The sequence below is a fragment of the Rattus norvegicus genome, chromosome X (genome assembly GCF_021556685.1).
Source record: "Rattus norvegicus strain SHRSP/BbbUtx chromosome X, alternate assembly SHRSP_T2T, whole genome shotgun sequence".
In the NCBI taxonomy this organism is placed as follows: Eukaryota; Metazoa; Chordata; class Mammalia; order Rodentia; family Muridae; genus Rattus; species Rattus norvegicus.
Genome location: NC_141554.1, coordinates 71,270,713 through 71,292,917, shown reverse-complemented (window position 1 = coordinate 71,292,917; position 22,205 = coordinate 71,270,713). Strand labels below are relative to the sequence as shown.

At 40.4% G+C, this 22,205-nt stretch overlaps 1 protein-coding gene across 2 annotated transcripts in view; it reads right to left on the bottom strand.

Moving 5' to 3' along the window:
• Nucleotides 1-508: 508 nt before the first annotated feature.
• Nucleotides 509-22,205, bottom strand: part of Ar (androgen receptor) — a 174,522-nt gene continuing 152,825 nt past the window's right edge. Inside the window, exons 4-9 of one of the 2 annotated variants that reach the window (XR_015646155.1) lie at nt 19,571-19,858; nt 11,994-12,138; nt 8,165-8,295; nt 7,177-7,334; nt 4,285-6,460; nt 509-4,230 (exon numbers count right to left, since the gene is read on the bottom strand). Coding sequence is in view for 1 of the 2 variants with exons in the window: in NM_012502.2 (NP_036634.2) it covers nt 6,305-6,460; nt 7,177-7,334; nt 8,165-8,295; nt 11,994-12,138; nt 19,571-19,858 (878 nt within the window). In the remaining variant the exon portion in view is untranslated. 2 annotated transcript variants of the gene reach the window in all.

Genomic DNA, 22,205 nt, shown 5'->3' with positions numbered 1-22,205 from the left:
TGAAAAAAATTTGAATAATGCTTTCCTTCTTGCTCTCTCCGCATCCAGATTTAATTCTTATCTCTGGTTACATTGTCTATTCCCTCCTACTGCGAAATTAATCTCAAGGGCAGTTTAAGCATGTCATCTGCAATGTATTCTCTAATCAATGTCCGGTCTATCTGTCTAGAGGAAAGCAGGGGTGTGTGTTACAGAGTAGTGAAGGATCTTTTTTTTTTTTCTTTTTTCTTTTTTTTTAAACCTGGGAGATTCTGTTAGTGGCTGCTTTCAGTGACAGAAGTGGCTTATAGGACAACCCCATAGGCAATTCTTTGCAGGACAGTTAGTACCAGGTGCTAATGCCGTAAGATAATGCTAACCTGGTCAGTCTGTTATGTAGAATACAATGACTCAAACTGTGAGGCAGCAGATCCATAGAGTGTCTGCAGACAAACAGCTGCATTTCAGGCTTGTTTTTCCTTTAGGTTATGTATATGTGTGTGCTCCAGTTGTTTTTGGCCAATAGTATCTGAATGCCGGTCTTACTGAGTAGCTCACATGGAAACTGTTCCAGGCTACCAGTGCTGCCCATTTCACAGCTTCTCCTGTCATTCCGTGAAAGGCCAAGTGACAAAAGGAACTAGGAAACAAAATAGAACCTTGCCACACTCAACCAGGATTGGAAACCAATTAATACAGATTACCTGCTTCCTGGCCAGATTAAACTGGGTCATATTAAAGCTGGGTCAAAGGCTGTTTTTTGTTTTTGTTTTGTTTTGTTTGCTCTAAAACACCACCTACTAAATTCAATTATCTACTTTTTTGAGGGGTAAGAGAAGAACTCCCAGTGATTTGTTACCTTGACTGAAATTTCAGAAAAATAGTGACGAATGTGGATTTTTCTGGATGGGCTCCGGGCAACAGACCCCAGTGTCAAACTCTTAATTGAAGAAAAAAATCCCTCTACTCATGAGTAGCAAAGGACCTGTACCTACAGAGATATGACTTCTAACACACTAACAAATTTTAACAGAGAAAAATACATTATCAATTATCAAAATCTTTACAGAACATATCCAAAACCAGAATTAGAGCACACGGACACCCAGTAGCAAGAGCACCTCAATCGCAGGGTAAAGAATTGATGTGACAGAAGGAGCATTTGCTCCAGGTTCCCAAGATCAGGCAACTGCCCTTCTCTAACAAGAATGGTGAAAACCAAGGAAATAACCTTCTTTTCCCAATGCCTCAGATCCCATGAAGAGGCTGCTGGCCAGTCCTTTGGGTGGGTACCTGGCCCCACATCTGGATTTTTCCCTATTGCAATTCCCAGGCAATTTCATTGAAATTTCACCACCCTTTCCACATTCATCTGTCTTAAGCTAGTAAAGTGCAATACATCATGTACCCTACCCTTTCCTCTTCCACCCTTAGCAAGGCCTCAACAGCAGGCCCAAGAAGGGAAAGGATCTCAGTTATCTGATCAATCCAGGTGTCTTATCCATTCTGAGAGAGCATCCAAAATGTAACTGCAACCTCTCTTACAAGTACATGGCATCAGATATGACCTGGAACCAAATATAAAGGTGCAGAGAAAGGTAAAGCTATCAGAACACGTTACATCTATATATATAATTCAGTTTTGAAACATGGATACAAATACTCATTTACAATATATTTCAACTTTCTGCCTTAAGCTGCAGAGAACTTTTTGTGCTGTCCAAACTGGGCAGAAATGAGGGTTTCTGCCTGCCCTCCTTCTAGTGCAAAAATCTAATCCTTTAAATGTACCCCTTCTCATCAAGGGCTTCACATCTTCAAATAAGCTAACATGGGCACTAGTAAACACAGTGGCCAAGACCAGCTCCATTTCCAACCATGCAAAGATGGAGCTTCAAGAATTTGCTCTGTAACTACTTAAAAAAGGAAAGCTAGTTCTGCTTATAAAATCAGTTAGTGAAGGACACTATAATCCCATTTCACCCCAAAATTATTCTCAACACTTCTAAATATGTATATTGTGAGACAACCCCTCCCCACAAAGTCTTCTAAGTCAGTCATCAGAAAAGTCCTTCGGTCTGTCTTTGGATAGTTTACCAAAGAGGCACTCATGCTTGCTCCTTCCCTGCCCTTATAAATTTTGGTATCTTAGCAGATACAATATAATCTTTGGTTACGTAATATAATGCTTCCATCTCCTTTTTTTACTTAAAAATGCCTTCAAAGATTTTCAAAGAGAGAAGCAATGGGAACAAACCTGTTTGCAACAGTGGCCAGGAAAGAGACTTCTTAGTTCAAGAAGTTTCACATGCTAAATGGCTTCTTTTGACTTTTGGTTTGGGATTTAATCTAGTAGGTAAGCATTCATGGTTCATAAGCATAAGAACCATGCCCTTGGCCCAATGACCTCTTACCCAGGCAAGTATTGGAGGGGAATTATAGTTAGTCTCTTGTTTTTGCAGGACCATGCTAGGGTCATGCAGGAATAGCAAGTAGGTTGTCTTCAGAAAACCTTCTGAAGTATGATGCTGGCATAAATCTTGGGGAGGTATAAGAGTGGCTAGGGCCATTGTGCCGTGCTGCATTTTAGGGAAAAGAAGGGGACAAGGCCATATCTGTACTGAATAAAACAGTTGGAAGTCACTTGAAGCTTAAAGTCAGGTAATTTGTGGAGTATCAGTTTATCATGTGGATGGTGGACATATTTTTATCTTAAAGTGTGTTGACTATATTTTGTTATATACATATCTATATGTATTTAGAAATAGAGTGTGGACAGAGAAGGATGTTAGCATAAGCAACATTTCTCAACCTGGACAATTAACCTCAGCAACTACCCAAAGGACAGAGTGAAGCTTTTTTTTCTCTTTTTTTTTTCTTTTTTAAGTGCCAGTGAACATACATAAAAATATACATATTACTGATTTTCTGTTTTCGAAAGATATATGACAGAATCCTTCAAAAAATCCCTTTCTCAGAGTAAGGTAATTTAAAAAAATAATGAACTTTCCAAGAACAATAATATTGCCTATGGCATAGAAAATCTATGGAACAAAGAAGCTAACTCCCATGTCAGCTCAGAGTCCACACACAGTGAGCTGCCCTGCAAATGAGAGTTGAAAGCACTACACGACTCTTCTTTAATCTCAGAGTTCGTGACTTTGGCAGCTGTCTGCTGTCCATCCCAGTTGGGCCTTCTCCATGATACTCCTCTTTTTCTCATCCTCATATTCCATTCCCATCAAGTACTGTAAACCTCTTTGGAGATGATCACCTTGACTTGTCCAGGAAATGATCCTCATCTTCTGTCTTACCAAATGAATGGAAAAATGGCCAGTCGTTCACAGGTGAGCATAGTGTACCAGCAACATTCACTCTGTTGAGCAGAGTGCTTTGCTCTGCCAATCATATGAGCTGGAACATTGATGGCCAAGGAAAGCAAAACAACACAAAACAAAAAAGAACAAACTCCAAAAGGCAAAAAGCAAAAACCAAGCTCTTGTTTGCTTGTGTGGGAGAACACAGCCAATCTACGGCTTCCATTGCTCACTCAAACCCACTGCAGAAGCAGTAGACATAAAGTCATGTGTACACTGTTTTTGTCTAGTATCATCACTTGAAAACTTGGAGTTTAGTTTGTGTTGCTTTAGTTGCACTCTGTTTCACTGATTTTTGGCTTTTGCAAGTAAAAAACATATACATTCATAAAGACAAAAGTCATGATTCAGAACTCCATAAGATGCAAAACTTCCTAGAGAAGTGGAACGAAGAGTCTCTCGTATTTACAAAGACAAATATTAGAATGTTATAATAAAACCCATGTACCACAGAAGACAAAAATCGATTCAGAATAGATGTAAAGGAACTATTAAAATGTAACCTAGTTTAACTAAAACGAGTAGTGATATTTTTTTCTGCTTATGGTACAGCTAAGAGAGATCCTGTACATAAGCCAGATGGTGTCATCACAAAGCAAATCAGAAACTGTCTGTACTATTTAAAAAATGTAACCTGTCAGCTTCAGTTTTTGTCCAGCAGGATTGGATTAGCATATCACCCATCTTATATTCTCCCTCCCTTGTTAAAGAAGTTGTTTTGCAAGTTTGCTTTTGCTATTAATATCAACAAAGAAATCAGGGAAGAAAACCTGTCACTCAGAAACCACCTTTTCAATTAACATAGCATACCAATAAAAATGGTCAGCTCAGCGGCTGACCCCTGATTTCTTAAGCTCTGCAGGGAAGTGAAGAGCTGAGTGAGGAGGAATGATACAAATACAAGAGTAGGTGGGCATTCCTCCTGCACTCATGGTTGAGGAACAGAGTCCACAGTAAAGAAGGCTGCCATGAAACCAGTGACCCAGGGCATGCCCTGAGTTTATGGGTGCAGTCTATTTGTAGCCACACCGGCTAGCCAGATTTGTCCAATGGGAGTCACAGTTCTATAGAATGTCTCAGTGGTCCTGCACCCTCTGACCAAGAGGTGACAACGATGGTGGAGATTCTGAGTAACATTGGCCAAAGTCAGCCCAACAATTACAATAGAGGAAGATGAGCAAATTAGTGCCCATTTAGCCAGATGATGTTCATCTGGCTTTGGACTTTGCCTCTGAAGACTTCAGCAGTCTGTGTTTTCTTCTGGCCTTCTCTCTTCTTTCCATCATTTCTGCCAATGGGTATGCTGGATGGAAAGGAAAAAAATTCTATGCTCTCTGGTTCTAGTGTCTTCATTTTTCCCAGCTAGGTTACTTAGTTTTCTTCTCCACCATGGTCTGGGTAGCCCCTTTAGTTGCTCTGAGGAGGAAATTGACATTTCTCCACTTGATAGGAATATATTGTCTCTGGAGGACAAGGGCAAGATGCCCACTTTGTCTGGTCCCTTTGATGCTTTCTTTCCAATTTGTCTAAGGGCTCCAGAAATTGACTGTTGATGAAAGACATTGAATGAGATGTCTTTTACACTATTGACATCTAAACATAGATGCTGTGGCTGCTGGTCTGCAAGCCTTCGTGGTAGTGGTGGGAGGGAGATCTTAGCAGTGTCTACAAACATGTCCAAAGAAGTGTATAAGCTTTACCACCTTGGCTTAAATGCATTATGAAGTTCAGGGCCACCAAACACTGAAGAATTGTGCAGGGAGAATGTGGCTGCATGGAGTCTGTAGGTCCTATTCCTGTACAGGAAAAGATGATTGCATGATGGGATCAACTATTCACTGTTTCTAAAGGGAGAATGGCTAAGCCACCCCTTCCTTTTCCTCTGACTCCAGCCACACAAAGCTCCTCTATGGCTCACACATGGAAATATGAACATAAATTTGAATGGAGCCTTCCAAAGAGTCAGATCTTTCTGCTTTCTTCTCACTGACATAACTTCAGTGGAAGTGGCCAAGTTTTGGCTAAAGAGAACATTTAGTACAAAGCTCTGAGGAAAGCTATTGAAAGTCAGTTGAGGGTGGAAGCAGAGGTTAAGAGAGAAAAGGATTGGAAGGAGGAGGCATTCACATGCAGACAAATTTTCAAACAAGAAGCACATTTCAGTACAATGAATTGCACTGCAACTGAGCACTCTAGGACTCAGGGACAAAGGCTGTGGGGAGGTAATGGTTATCCATCTGCCCTCCGTGTCCTCTTTTCTCTCTACCCTATCAGTAAGCTTTGGGGTCATCCTGCTCTTTAATGGCAACAGCCATTAGCAACAACTAAAGTTTCCTACAGAGAGACAGGATGAACAAAAGCAGTGACTCTTCATGGATTTGTAATATTTTACTTTCTTCTAGTCACTGTTGGCTTCTTTGGGAATCCTATGTGTTTGTACACTATGAAGAAACAAACCTAGCATGTTTTGTTTGTTGGTTTTTTTTTTGCTTTTTGGTTTTTTTGTTTTGTTTTTTGGTTTTTTTACTCTCTCTGTTTGTTTCTTCCCAAGATACTTATAGCTCTCTAAACTTGCCATGGCATAAGGTGAGTAAACATTTGCTTGGTTGGCACACAGCACAGTGCTATAAACAAGCACAGTTGACACTGGGCCACAAGAAGATCATCACAGACTTGAAGAAATACAACAAAACTCAAAACACAGGCAGGAGCCACAACACGCAGCGGATTCAAAATGTGCCATGGGAGGGTAAAAGAGGCAGAGAAGAAGAAAAAGAAAGAAGGAAAAGCCCAGGAAATAGAACTGGGGAACATGTTCATGACAGACTGTACATCAGTAGAGGAATTTCCCCCAAGGCACTGCAGAGAAGTAGTGCAGAGTTATATAACAGGCAGAAGACATCTGAAAAGGGAACAAGGTGGGTTTGGGTATTAGGGTTTCCAAATCTTCACTGTGTGTGGAAATAGATGGGCTTGACTTTCCCAGAAAGGATCTTGGGCACTTGCACAGAGATGATCTCTGCCATCATTTCAGGAAAGTCCACGCTCACCATATGGGACTTGATTAGCAGGTCAAAAGTGAATTGATGCAGCTCTCTTGCAATCTGTATAGAGAGTAAAAGACAGCGTAAACTTGGCTTAATAAAAAGAAGGCTCCTGCCCAGCTTTCTCCCACCTCAGAATTCTAGTACTTACCCGTGATCCTGCCCTGTGTGTGTGTGTGTGTGTGTGTGTGTGTGTGTGTGTATCTACTCATTTGTGTGTTTGAAAAATGATCCTCATGGAGGCACTGTGGACTCATAGACTGAGAGTTGCTCTTTTCTTCATATATAATATATGTGTGTGTGTATATATACATATATATATGTGTGTGTGTGTGTGTGTATACATACACACACACACACACACACTGTCTTTCTACCACCTCATTCTCATTCTCCCTTTTTCCATTCTTCTTCCTCTCTCTCTCTCTCTCTCTCTCTCTCTCTCTCTCTCTCTCATATGCATATGACTCAAGAAAGAGGAAGGAAAAATATCTAGGTCTGTTTTGTCTGTGTGGGGAACTCATCTGCCTTAAGCTTCTTCCCTGCCACCCAGCTTCTCTGTACTCAACTCCTCCACCCCTTTCACAACATCCAGCTGGGACACTGTGACCTGTGTTCCTTTCTTCTCCATTGCACTTTCTTCTTGGACCATACTCAAAGCCAGAGGCAAATGGAAGCGCCTCCCAACAGGTGGTGCCAGACCCTAGAGGAGCGTATTATCACTGGGCTCTATCAAGCTGCTGTCCCTGAGAAAACACCCTCTGTAGTTTGCTTACAGGCTGCACAGAATCCAGGAGCTTGGTGAGCTGGTAGAAGCGCCTTGAGCAGGATGTGGGATTTTTTCTTTTGCATGCAATGATGCGATCAAGTTCCTTGATGTAGTTCATTCGAAGTTCATCAAAGAATTTTTGATTTTTCAGCCCATCCACTGGAACTGATGTGGGATGAAGACAAAATGGGGAGGGGCAGCATGCCCACAAAGGAACATTAGACAAAGCACCATGTTTTCTGACCACAAACTTGATCCCCCACCCCCACACAGAAGGAATCATTTATTGGGCTTTCTCTCAGATAAAGTCGGTGTATCTGGGGCCTTCAGAGTAAAGGATTTTCTATCCCTAACATGGAGGGAGTTAGGGAAACTAGACTAAACTTTTTTTTTTTACTAGTTTTTCCATGTACCCATTTCTCAGGTCCCAAACAACTTTTTTTTATTCCATCCAACTGTGACTTAGACACTCGAAAAATCTGGTTTATCAAATACCAAATGCCTTCATTCTCCCTATTTCACTCTGCTTAGAGGAAATAGTAAAGAAATCTCCCTTGGCTGCCAAGCAATCCCTGTCTGAGTTTCTTCCATCAACCTCCTTTGGTTGATAGAAGAGGAAACGCATTCTGGGAAATGATCCCTTCTACTCTACTCCTTTGCAAAGAATGCAAGGTGGCTCTTGCCTATTTCTACAGTAAAGGCCAAGGAAGTTTTAGAGCTCTACGCTAACCTCCTTAGAAGGCCTCATCTCACTGAAGGAATGAAAGTGGAGAAATTGGTAGAGGCTGAATTTGACCAATGAAACTGATCTCTACACATGAAATTAGTCTCTGTAAGGAGAAAGGATGCTGAGGGAACATGGAAGGTGGGATGGGGAGAGAGAAGGCGAATGTCTAGGAGCTATGTTCTCCTAGACAGTTTAGTGGAAAATGGAGCTCCCCCCTCCCCGAGCGTCTGTGTTCCCAGTAGCATCCTCTGCTGTCCCGGGCACTTACTAATGCTGAAGAGTAGCAGTGCTTTCATGCACAGGAATTCCTGGGGGGTTATCTGGAGCCATCCAAACTCTTGAGAAAGGTGCCTCATCCTCACGCACTGGCTGTACATTCGAGACTTGTGCATGCGATACCTAGGCAAGAGACACACAGATGAAAAGGAAAAATGAGGGGGAGGCTTCCCAAGAGTCCACATGAAATGTTTCTTGTTGTCTCTCCCACCCTGGATTTTCCAAGAAAAAAAAAAGTCTGGCTACGATAGTCCCAGTACAACTGTAGTGACAAGGAACTATGCTGTTCACCCTGTGCCCAAAACATCTCATAGCCTGATACAGACTCATCTTCCCTAGTCAGGATATGGTTTAGCACATGGAATTTCCAGGTCTGTATTTCCGTTCTGTTTCCTGAGTCAGGGACAGGAAAGCATAAGCAAATGAACACAATGGGGCAGGCACATGGTCTCCCTGACTACGGTGCTAATATCACAGCTAAGGCCAGAGCCAGAAGCAGCCACCTAGGCAGCCCATTTCAGGATTTCTCAAAGAGACTACTCGGGCAAGCTGCTCTTTCCTGTAAGAATACCAGGATTTGCAAGTAGCCACAGGTGTTTATCTTGTCAACCCTCCTGCCTGCCATTTCCTGTAACAGAAATTTAATCATTTCTTTAAAAACACCTAGCAATAGATATAAACCGCACATTGCCCTTTCACAATGATTTCTAGTGCTTCTAAATGTGCTAGGGGTGTTTTGCAATGTCTATTCTCAATGTCCTCTGCAGAGGGGAGCCCACTCCCTCATAGACTGGCTGTTCCTTACCACAGTTTGGGAGTTGTTAACATCTGTGAGCTGCTTTCTTATAGTGAGTTGTGAACAGATTATCACATTATCACCTATAAATTATATGGGGAAGTGGCCAAGGCTCAGACAGCTTCAGGGTGGAGGCAACCTCTCTGTTCCATGTCTGGCTATGGCAAGTCTCTAAAAATGACAACTAATAGGCCTTTAGGTTCAGAAGTGTGTGTGTGTATGTGTGTGTGTGTGTGTGTGTGTGTGTGTGTGTGAGAGAGAGAGAGAGAGGGGGGGGCAGAAACAGAGACAGAGACGGGGGAGGGAGAGAGAAAGAGAGAGAGAGAGAGAGAGAGAGAGAGAGAGAGAGAGAGGAGAATTTATTTGTAGCATGTGAAGAAAGGAAGAGGAATTTGACACCAGCTTAAGTGCCTAAGTGATGAGGACAAAGACCTCCCAGATGGACTATAAAGGCCATGTTTTGATATTCTAGTTCCCAAAGCTCGGGCACAGGCTGAGCAGGATTGTCATTGCCTGGGCAGAAGCTCTGCAACCTATCTCATAGAGACCTTGGCTGCCCTGGAGAGGGAGAGAAGGTAGCAGGTGGTGAATTATTCAATCCAGGCTGAAATCCAACTGGACAAGGGAAGTGTTTAGATGGTATCACAAGTCAATTGAGCAGAACAATGCTGCTCTAAGCTCTTTTACCCTAGAGGACATTTGAGTAAGTTCTGCTGCCCCTGGAGCCTGTCTCTGCTTCTGTCTCCATTGTATTTGCATGCCTCTGTTGATGTCAACACTGCAGTGTTTGAAATCATGGTCCTGGCATAAAGGATTCCTAGAATATTGCTTCAGGCCCCTGAGACAGAAAAGATAGGGAATGTATGGGAGAGAAGAGGAATAAGCAATGAGAGGAATTCAAGGAGGAAATAAACAGGAAGCAGGGGGAGAAAATTGGGAGAGAATTAAAGGAAGGAAAGGGGATGAACAGTAGGGTAAAAATAATGAGTAGGACTGGGATTCACCCAGAGAGCAGAAGGAGGTATTAATAGAAGAGTAGATGAAAAGAAAAACGAAGCTTGGCAAACACTGAACATAGAGCCGGTCACATCTTAGTCAATGATGTGTAAGGAAGGTGCTGCTATGTCATATTCATTGTTACAGCATTCTGTGCTGAGAGCTATATGACTCAGCAAACTGCAATTTCCCCATGTTTATAGAGCTAGAATTTAAGCCCATTATCCTTACAACACAGGATTTCCACAGAGAGGGAAAGAATGAAGATAACTTTACTGAGAATAGGGCTTTGATATTCCGTAGTACATGGGATTTCCAAGTTTTAAGTCCCAATTTCTGTCTCTCTGGGCCTCACTTGACAGCAATTAATTATTTTCAACTGGAGAGTATAGCATTTCCAGTGGGCAGTAGAAATGTAGTGGGTCATTTTTCTGTCAAAGCAACTGAAACCTTATTTATCAAGCAAGTGTGAGGGATACTAGGTGTGAAATGGCATAACCTGTTGCGCAATGAAAACACCATTCCAAAATATCAACAGTATGTATGTAGGTTGAGAAACACAGACCTAGATATTTGTAGGGACTCTAATGGCTGCAAGGCAATGGTTTCCTACAAATGGAAGGGAGCCTTATTTCAGGAACCTTGTGGCTTGATAGACCCAAGTCTGGTGCTATCAGAAGCCCTATGGTATCTTCTCATGAGATGAATAAGACCTAATTACAAAGCTGAGGCAGGGTGCCACAGGCCTATGTGGAGGGAGAGGGAAATAGATATTCAGAAATTGATCATGGTGAAAAACTCCAAAGGTTTCAGGGTTCTACAGAAGATGGAAGTAGTGCTTGAGGAGTTGATTCAATGTAGAGTAGCAGGATCTCAGGAGGAGGCAATGAACAGCTATGGGGTGTTACAAAGTCTGCCCCAGAAGATGGCATCATTGGTAACTCTTAGAAGGTCTAGAAAGCAAAATCCTAGTGGCTATTCTTAGCTTCTGACTACCAGGGCTGGCTAGGTTGAAAGAGAGCAGTTGGGGACACTTACTCTGCCTTTCATGGCACTGCTATTCTTTTTTTTTTTATTAACTTGAGTATTTCTTTTTGAGGATTATTGAAAGGCCCAGAGGGGGAGGAAGCATGGTGCCTGTTCTCACTGAAAGGATTCACTGTAATGAATCAAGCTCAAGGTTCTTGGGCCAGTTATTCTGGTCAGTTCTGTGTCTTCAGGGCCACTGGAAGTCTGAGAACACTAATACTAACAGGAAAAGGGGAAAGGGAAAGAGAATGGGGTCCCTGGCCTGACCCTTTACCTTGCCTTTATGTCCTCTCCCTTCCTTCTCCCACCCTATCCTTTCATTTTTCCTTTTTCTTTCTCATCCAGTGAAAGATGTTACTCTGCAGCCTAGGCTGGTGGCTGGCTTTGAATGTCCTATAAAAGTAAGTTTAACATTGAACTCCTGATTCTCCTGCCTCCATTGCTTGAATGCTGGGATACTTCAAGTCACCATTCTTGGGCAAAATGATTCGTTTAAGTCTTCATTTTAAAAAGTATTTTCTTTAACATAGGCCAGGAAGACCACACCTATCAATTCCCTCTTAAAATGTTTGTTGCTCTATGAGAAAGCTGAAAATTTCAGGAACCTGAAAGTCAGAGACATGAAGGGGTCTTGTTCAAAGATCAAGATGTGGATAATAGCTGAACGAAGACATTAGGAGAGAATATGTTTCTAAAATCTGAGCCCTTGACCAAATTCATGAAAAATAAACATAGCAAGTAGGAAGACAGATTTGAATTAAATCTCTTAAGAAAAAGGAAATTCTAGGGCCAATGTCAATTTAATTTTGATACATATAAACTCCCACATCCTAAAAGACATGACTATGAAAACAGATCAGATTATCATAAGAACTCAGTGAGACAGGTTTTAGAAGTATGGAACATAGTCTGGCACAAAAGTAATTGCTCAACAAATGGTGACTGAGAGAAGTCATCAGTGATAGCAAAGGGACCAAAGGCTGATCACAAGAGTACTTACTCATTGAAAACCAGGTCAGGTGCAAAGTAGAGCATCCTAGAGTTGACATTAGTGAAGGACCGCCAACCCATGGCAAATACCATCAGTCCCATCCAGGAATACTGAATGACTGCCATCTGGTCATCCACATGCAAGTTGCGGAAGCCTGGAGCAGAAAGAGCAAAAGCAAAGTCAGATTGCCATTGGTGGGGTGGATTATGTCTGAGCCTCTGTTTTGCTGAAAATTTGGCCCTCACACAGCCAGCCAGGAGCCTTAATGAACATCACTGATAGCTATTTAGGGAATGGTAGTGAAGAAGAAAGTCTGTATGGTAGGGCCCTATTCATTTTCTTTCACTGAGCTCTTTAATGAGATCATGATGGCTTCAGAAAGGGTGATGATGTTTGGAAGAGAGTCAGAATCTAATACTACTTATAGCAAGTTGACTCTTTCCTGAGCCCCTTACTTCTGTTACTAATTTCATCTTCACAAGGAATAAAATAGGTGCATTTATTATCCCCATTCTGTGCATCAGTGAACATGAGTTACAGAGAAGCCCAGGAATATGTTCAAGGTCATATGACTGTGTCTAGCAGGCTGATTTCTCAAGCCCACATTCTTGATGATTACGCCTTTGGCACGATTCACTTTAATTGCCAGTTCTCCTACGTGGACAGCTCTTCTCATTTTACAAAGCTGTCTTCTAGTTGTAATCTGATGTCAGCCATGCCACAACCATAGGAGAGGGATAATCTTACATATCTGCAAATTATGGGAGGTGGTTAATACATATTGCTTTCTCTATATCCCCCTTTAGGCTTTTTTCCTCCATAATTCTTGTACCCCATGCTTTCTTGAATTTCTATTTCCTATTTAACTCTGCCCCTCCTAATTTTATATCCATCTGCTACCGATAAGTTGCTATTTTTATATAGGAAAAACTCTGTATGACCTGCCTGATTAGGTTAATTTCTTGTCACTTGCCTTCTGATAATTTAGGTCCCAGCCCTCCTTAAAACCTTACAATTAGTCGAATGCCTCAAGTGTTTCCATGCCTCCACTCAGGCAGATGCCTTTACTTTTGATTTAACATTCACTTACGTTTCACCTAGTTTTCCAAAACTACTTCCTCTGTAAAGTATTTTCTATATTATTCACGACCATGGACCCATCAGGATTCTTTGCCTTTTCAAGGAACCTGGAGTAGCTTTAGCAGACTAAAGAACTCTGTTTAAAACATTCTGATTTATAAATGGACACATCTTTCTTTTCTACAAGACTTCAAGCTTAGCTTCCTATTAATCTTTGCCCCCTAATACAAATCATAGCCCGGGTATTTGACTGGGCTCTTGAAAGATATGAGATACATAATATGGGGCCTAAGTAGTTATTTATTCAATTTTTATAGAATGGGACTTTGATTCCTTCCAAATGGCTTCCCTTAAGTTCAGGAAGAAACCTCCAAAAGTTGCATCTGTAATAACACATAGGTAAAATATATATAACCAAGTTTTACCGGAACTTTCCAATTCTTAGAATAGTTAAAACTTTTAAAGCACTGCCCTGCAGCGCACCTCTACTTGTACTTCCTTTATTTTCCTCATACAAATTCAGAATTATCATTAAGAATATTAGGGCAAGCATTGTGTAAATTTACTTCATTTGATACTCATGACTCTAGGTGACAGGCAATATACTATTTATTTTATCAACATGGAACCTGAAGATTGGAACAGTTATGTGACTTGCCCAAGGTCATGCAGTCAGGGCTGAACTGGAACTGGAATCCATGTGTTTTAGTTTTCACCTCTATTCCTTAATCATCTCCTAATGGTCACAGCTCAGAGATTATGTGGGTCATCTGCTATTTCTTATCTATGAGCTCAAGTGTGAGATCTTCACTATCAGAATGCTCTCTGCCCACTCACCTACACACTCACTCCCTTCGGTTTTCATTTTGTTTTAGATTTCACATCTCCCAGGCATAAGCTCTTGGTCATTATCCTAGTTCCCAAACCTGTGTTTCTCTCTTAATTGTATTGACAAATGAACAAACTGGCTGGAGCCTCAAACTTGAAAGCATTTCTCTCCTGGAAACCTTCTATGGTATAGAATCCCTTGATTAAACTCCTTATAGAAGACAAGAGGCCAGGTTTAACAAGGGAATATTTAAGGTTAACATGGTAAAAGAGTCCTGGAAATAGGAACCATGAACATCTGTGCTGTGATGTAGTAGACAGGAAAAAAATTGGTTGATAAACTTTGTTCTTCTGGTGAAACGTGTGAATCTGAAGGTACATGGAGGGGAAAGAATTAAACTGTGCAGGTATCAAAGAAATTATCTCTACATATGTTTCCCCTACTCTCTAACAACAGATAACTAACAAAAAATGTTAAAGGGGAACATTTCAGTTAGTCTGCAATATTAATTAACAGTACTCAGAGCTGCTTAGAACTCAGACACAATACTTGTGCACATACCAATAATGTAAAACACTTGTTTTCTGATATAGGTGCATTCTGTTTGTAATACCTGACAGTTCTTTAAATGTATAGCCTTTGAACTAGCCCCCTCAGATTGCATGGCTAATAAAGGAAGACAGGGGGGAACTCTAGTGTCAGACAATGTTATACTGTTCTGGCAAAATACAGAGGAATTATGCTCAGGTTTGTTTTTTTTTTTAATTAACTTGAGTATTTCTTATATATATTTCAAGTGTTATTCCCTTTCCCGGTTTCCGGGCAAACATCCCCCTCCCCCCTCCCCTTCCTTATGGGTGTTCCCCTCCCAACCCTCCCCCCATTGCCGCCCTCCCCCCATAGTCTAGTTCACTGGGGGTTCAGTCTTAGCAGGACCCAGGGCTTCCCCTTCCACTGGTGCTCTTACTAGGATATTCATTGCTACCTATGAGGTCAGAGTCCAGGGTCAGTCAATGTATAGTCTTTAGGTAGTGGCTTAGTCCCTGGACGCTCTGGTTGCTTGACATTGTTGTACTTTTGGGGTCTCGAGCCCCTTCAAGCTCTTCCAGTTCTTTCTCTGATTCCTTCAACGGGGGGCCTATTCTCAGTTCAGTGGTTTGCTGCTGGCATTCGCCTCTGTATTTGCTGTATTCTGGCTGTGTCTCTCAGGAGCGATCTACATCCGGCTCCTGTCAGTCTGCACTTCTTTGCTTCATCCATCTTGTCTAATTGGGTGGCTGTATATGTATGGGCCACATGTGGGGCAGGCTCTGAATGGGTGTTCCTTCAGTCTCTGTTTCAATCTTTGCCTCTCCCTTCCCTGCCAAGGGTATTCTTTTTCCTCATTTAAAGGAGTGAAGCATTCACATTTTGATCATCCGTCTTGAGTTTCATTTGTTCTAGGGATCTAGGGTAATTCAAGCATTTGTGCTAATAGCCACTTATCAACGAGTGCATACCATGTATGTCTTTCTGTGATTGGGTTAGCTCACTCAGGATGATATTTTCCAGTTCCAACCATTTGCCTACGAATTTCACAAAGCCGTTGTTTTTGATAGCTGAGTAATATTCCATTGTGTAGATGTACCACATTTTCTGTATCCATTCCTCTGTTGAAGGGCATCTGGGTTCTTTCCATTTTCTGGCTATTATAAATAAGGCTGCGATGAACATAGTGGAGCACGTGTCTCTTTTATATGTTGAGGCATCTTTTGGGTATATGCCCAAGAGAGGTATAGCTGGATCCTCAGGCAGTTCAATGTCCAATTTTCTGAGGAACCTCCAGACTGATTTCCAGAATGGTTTTACCAGTCTGCAATCCCACCAACAATGGAGGAGTGTTCCTCTTTCTCCACATCCTCGCCAGCATCTGCTGTCACCTGAGTTTTTGATCTTAGCCATTCTCACTGGTGTGAGGTGAAATCTCAGGGTTGTTTTGATTTGCATTTCCCTTATGACTAAAGATGTTGAACATTTCTTTAGGTGTTTCTCAGCCATTCGGCATTCCTCAGCTGTGAATTCTTTGTTTAGCTCTGAACCCCATTTTTTAATAGGGTTATTTGTTTCCCTGCGGTCTAACTTCTTGAGTTCTTTGTATATTTTGGATATAAGGCCTCTATCTGTTGTAGGATTGGTAAAGATCTTTTCCCAATCTGTTGGTTGCCGTTTTGTCCTAACCAAAGTGTCCTTTGCCTTACAGAAGCTTTGCAGTTTTATGAGATCCCATTTGTCGATTCTTGATCTTACAGCATAAGCCATTGGTGTTTTGTTCAGGAAATTTTTTCCAGTGCCCATGTGTTCCAGATGCTTCCCTAGTTTTTCTTCTATTAGTTTGAGTGTGTCTGGTTTGATGTGGAGGTCCTTGATCCACTTGGACTTAAGCTTTGTACAGGGTGATAAGGATGGATGGATCTGCATTCTTCTACATGTTGCCCTCCAGTTGAACCAGCACCATTTGCTGAAAATGCTATCTTTTTTCCATTGCATGGTTTTGGCTCCTTTGTCAAAAATCAAGTGACCATAGGTGTGTGGGTTCATTTCTGGGTCTTCAATTCTATTCCATTGGTCTATCTGTCTGTCTCTGTACCAATACCATGCAGTTTTTATCACTATTGCTCTGTAATACTGCTTGAGTTCAGGGATAGTGATTCCCCCTGAAGTCCTTTTATTGTTGAGGATTATGCTCAGGTTTTGAGACACAACCAACAAGGAATAGATGATGCTTCTCTGTTTTCTCATTAGAATCTAATCAGCATTATTACCCAATCATCTACACCACTAGAAGTATATAGCTTCATGTCTGGGACAGTGTGTGAAAAACAAGGCCTGGAAATGTCTGTTGCTCCGGAGTAATGACAAGCCAATGTTTTCAAAGAGGATAATTCAAACCCAAGGTCAATATATGAGGTCTACAGAAGGCTGTTGGCAATTCAGATTGAGCTTAATGAAAGCTATAGCTTTAACATCCAATCATCATAATTATAAGCTATCATCTAGACAGCAGTTACTATGTTTTACCTCCTTGCTAGCTATTCTTTATACATAAACTCTGTGCTGATGACAGTTCACAAAGTGGTCTACCATCTCTAAAAGGAGATGAGGAAAACGCTGCATAAAGTTGTATGATTTACTTAAGGTTATATATCAATTCATAGGTAAGATCCCAATCTAGATCCATCTGCTTACAAATATATTGTGTATATTACAATCAAATTCAAATGTCTCCTATTTTTAATTAGAATTATTAATGTACCAGGAACCTTATGAGGAAATTTCCAGATATTATCACCACCACAGAAAATGTACAATAGAATTCATCTGACTAGGTTCTTGTATAGAACAGAAACTCAAACGTTGAATGTGCAAATTACTTGAACTAGTAGGTGATTATGGACAATTTCAATAGCCATTCTTATGAATGCAGTAATCAGCTTCCTTTAGGAGCTATTCTTCTAAATGATTCAGTGTCAGAGGTCATTTATTCTGGAAATGCAGACACTAAACTGATTTTGGCTTGCAGATTTGTTAGTGTGAGGAAAAGGTTTTCCATGCTGAGGGTTCAGACACTGACAGCCAGTATTTCCAGGTAAGAGAGATTCTGCCATGGTTATCTGTACTAGGTTATTTCTAAGACCACTTAATTAGAAATCAAATGATCAGAGTATAAGCTCTTATTCCATTGTTAAGTAACTAACTAATAAGTTAGTTAACTCCTTTGAGCTATGGTGTGTGAAATAGAAATGAGGATCATTTTTGAGACTCATATATATGGAGAGCTTGTGAATCCTATAAAATGAGACATATTAAATATTTGGAAATTGAGACTCTCCATTAAAAATGGCATCAAGACATCCAGCTGGATAAATGACAATAATGCCTTTTTTCTTGTTTGCATTCTTGCTCCCTGTGTGAACTTTCAGATTTGGCACAGTATATATCCAGCCACAGTCCTTGGGCTTCCTGCCCAGTAATCTTATTGGCTATGTAAACTCAGTTTTCCAACATGAGAAAGTAGTAGGAAAGTTCTAGAAGCTGGGATTGGGGCCTTGTGGGTTAGAAATAAAAAACGAGTTCTTGACAATCAAAATGCAATATTTTCAAAAGTAGAATGGACATTATACAATTCAGGTGGCCTTCTAGGAGGTTTTGCCCCTCAGTGTAAAGCCAAGAATGACAGAAATGGAGGGCCATTATACATAATTGCTAGAGTTCATAAGTTGGGAGTTCTTTGGAATTAGGAGGGCCTGGGCTCAAGTTGTGTTTATTTTATTTCATATGTGTCTATGTTCTGTCTGTATGAATGCGCTTATTTTTGTCTTAACTTAAGATCATTAAACCTCTTGTCAGAATTTAATTCTATGTAAAATAGAAGAAAAGGCTCCTACTTTACAGTGAATTCTTATGATAGTCCAATCAGAAAACTGTTTTTTCCCCACACTACAAATTCCCGTCTGAATAGCAGTTTTCATTAAAGTGTGGGTTAATCTTTGACTTGACAGAAGGAGACTTGGTTGTTGATATTTCAAAAGAATCTTTGAATCATATAATCTCAGGATTGGGAGAATCTTTAAAGAGCATACGCTTCATTGCCTTTCAAAATGAGTTCCCAAGAGTCACAAGACTGTATGACAGTGACTAGTAGCTTATGGCTTAATTGGGGGTAGTGCTGAGGGAGATGAGATGGCGAAGGATTGAAGATTAGGCAAAGATTCCAGTTTTAAATCAATGGAGCCACTTGTATCTGTATACATTTTTAAAAAAGAGATAAACAATTTGTTTGCTAAAACGTTTATGAATTCATAGATAAAAGATATCTAAAGCTTTCCTAATCAATTATAGTTAAATTACAAGACTTATTTAAATTTCGGATGGCCTAGCAAGGAAGTTTGCTCCTATTCCAAGAGAAGTAAGATAATCACTTGGTAACTTTTACTATGATATAACCTTTCTTCCCACTGTGATTTCTTTTTTTTTTTTTTTTTTTTTTGGTTCTTTTTTTCGGAGCTGGGGACCGAACCCAGGGCCTTGCGCTTCCTAGGTAAGCGCTCTACCACTGAGCTAAATCCCCAGCCCCACTGTGATTTCTAAAGTACTATAAAGAATGTTAAAGTGTTCCTTGATGTAGAGTTTAAAAAAATCATCAAGTTAGTTCAAAATACTCTTGATACATAGAAATAAACAGTTCCAGAATGGTAAAGGATCAAAAATGGGTTTTGAGCAGGGCTAAGATTAGAAACTAAGTATTCTAACTTCCAACTTTCTTTCTACCATATCATAAAAATTCCTGTGGGATAACTCAGGCTTAATGCTACCTCTGGTGCAAACTTCCATGTTTACACACAGAAGAACATCTTGCGGTTTATGTAGCTGTAACTATAAGATATGTGATTTGGGCTTAAATGACAAATTATGATTACTGTGTTGCTGTATAGTCACGTGGGGTACTAATATATTGTTTTTTTCTCATGCTTTCAGAGTCTCAACTTCCTCAGTGTTGACAGTCAAAAATTTTTATATGAAAATCACTTCTCCACAGTGTGGCATTGAGGACTGCATATGGTAACAAGTACCTGACTCAAAGAACCATTCAATAATTATCATGTCCCTTATCCGAGATCATCATTCTCCTTTTCCTTACCAGGCAAGGCCTTGGCCCACTTGACCACATGTACAAGCTGTCTCTCGCCAAGCTCGTTGAGACTAGATAACAAGGCAGCAAAGGAATCAGGCTGGTTGTTGTCATGTCCGGCACACACCACTCCTGGCTCAATGGCTTCCAGGACATTAAGAAAGATAGGTTGACATTCATAGCCTTCAATGTGTGATACAGTCATCTTCTGGGATGGGTCCTCAGTGGGGCTACCAGCACTGGAGTTTTCTCCTTCTTCCTGTAGTTTGAGATTTCCAAGTTTCTTCAGCTTACGAGCTATTGAGAAGTAAAAGAAACTTGAATTTATTATCAGTGGCCAAAAATACACATAATACTTACCCTGTTAGGAAAAGTAAGAGAGCTAAAATAATGATGATAGTAATGTTATTAATAATAATATCTTCTTTATTTCTGGTCATAGAATACCAGCTTCTTAAAGACAAGTGTTTATTAACATTGGTTGAATGAGATAGTTATCATTCCTGCTAAACCCAAAACTTTCATATGTTGCTTTCCCCTTTGATCCTCGTTCCAGACCACTCTAGTATATCCTTGAATCAGCTCTGCCTGAATGCACACTTCAGTATTGATATCTGGGACATTCCTCCAATTGATTCCTTTACAGAAACATTCATGGCTGATTTCTTTATTCATCTATTACCCACACTTCCATTGGCAAATATTTGTTATTGGGTAGCATAAAGAACATAGGTTATGCTCCAGTTTTTTAGAAGAGAAGTAAATACTGATAATTCTGGAAAGTGTCAGAACAGTAGAGACTACAATAGAGGCACCATGAAGAGGGGAGACATCTTTTTATATGGTGAAGTTAGATAATACTTCACCTCAAAGATGGCATTTGACCTAGAGCTTAAACATTGATAAGAAACTTCACCAGTGAACTAGATTGTTGGGGGGAGGGCGGCAATGGGGGGAGGCTGGGGAGGGGAACACCCTTAAAGAAGGGGAGGGTGAGGGGTTAGGGGGATGTTTGCCTGGAATCCGGGAAAGGGAATAACACTCGAAATGTATATAAGAAATACTCAAGTTAATAAAATTAAAAAGAGAGAGAGAGAGAGAGAGAGAGAGAGAGAGAGAGAGAGAGAGAGAGAGAGAGAGAGAGAGAAAGAAATCTCACCAGGTAGAAATGGGTAGAAAGGACATAAGGAAATGGGAAAAACCAGTAATCAGTGTGCCTATAGTTTATATTGCATATATGGAAAGAATGGCTATCTACAGTGCTATAAAATGTGGCCCGGTTTTTAATGTATACTATAATAAGAAGTTCAGGCTTTGTCTTACAGGCAATAAGCAAATAATGAACATTGTAACCAAGACAACAATGTAATTGTGTCTATATATATGATGTCCTGACTTCTAGGTTATAGGCAAATACTGAATGCTGTAAACAAGAGTGTCATGCAAATACATCTGTGTTAACAAAAGTGACTAAAAAGACCTGTTGACTGAAGATCTGGACTTATTACATGGGTGCTAAAGGGGTACCAAAAAGTACATCAGCTTGGAAATGAGGTCCCTTTTCTCTATATACATATTTTTTCAGCACTGGGAATTGAACATAATCCAAGCTTAGTAAATACTCATCACTGAACCAATATTTTAAGTCCCCATTTTTACTTTACTTTTGTGGCAAGAATTTAACAAAATTAATCAGCTTTGCATTGAACTCACTCTGTAACCTGGACAGGACTTGGATTTATAATTCTTCCATCTCAGCTCCCCATTGTAGCTGGAAATACAGGTCTTTGCTAAAAGGCTTAGCTCTCTCTCACACGCAAAAGTATTTAAGATTCTCTGAGGATAGAAAATTTGCCACGTGCTCATGCCATTGTATGGGTTCAGAGACTAGGTTGACAGCAGTCAAGAATTTAAGTATGAAATGAAAATGAAGTTTAGAAAACCTTCTGAAAATCTTTTATATTTTCAGACTCCTAAGCCATCCCACCTTGGGAATAGTGAGCAGGAAATTTTTGGTGTTCTATTACCTACCACACATCATCAGGTGCCTCAGATATTGTCTGAATAATATTCATTGTTAATCATGTACTATAGCACATATTGATTTTTTTCTTTAGAGAAGTGAGGAAAAGTATGGTAAAGGGTTAGAAGCTGTAATAGGATTTTAAAAAAAGATCCCTAACTCTATCATCTGTCCATAAAATGAAAATCATTTTAGAAGACAGCCGTTAGAATACTAGATACAATAATATTCTTTGATGATCACAGTAACAGTACCCCAAACTCATTCATTAACATTCCCTCCTAGTTGGTGGGATTGCAAGCTGGATAACCACTGTGGAAATAAGTCTGGTGGTTCTTCAGAAATTTGTGTATAGTACTAACTAAGCTCCCAGCTATACCACTCTTGGGAATGTACCCAAAAGATCCTCCAACATATCACAAGGACACATGCTTCACTATGTTCATAGCAGCCTTATTTATAATAGCCAGGAGCTGGAAAGAACTCAGATGTCCTTTAACAGAGGAATGGATACAGAAAATGTGGTTCATTTCCAAAATGGAGTACTATTCAGCTATTAAAAACAATGACTTCATGAAATTCTTAGGCAAATGGGTGGAACTGGAAAATATCATTCTGAGT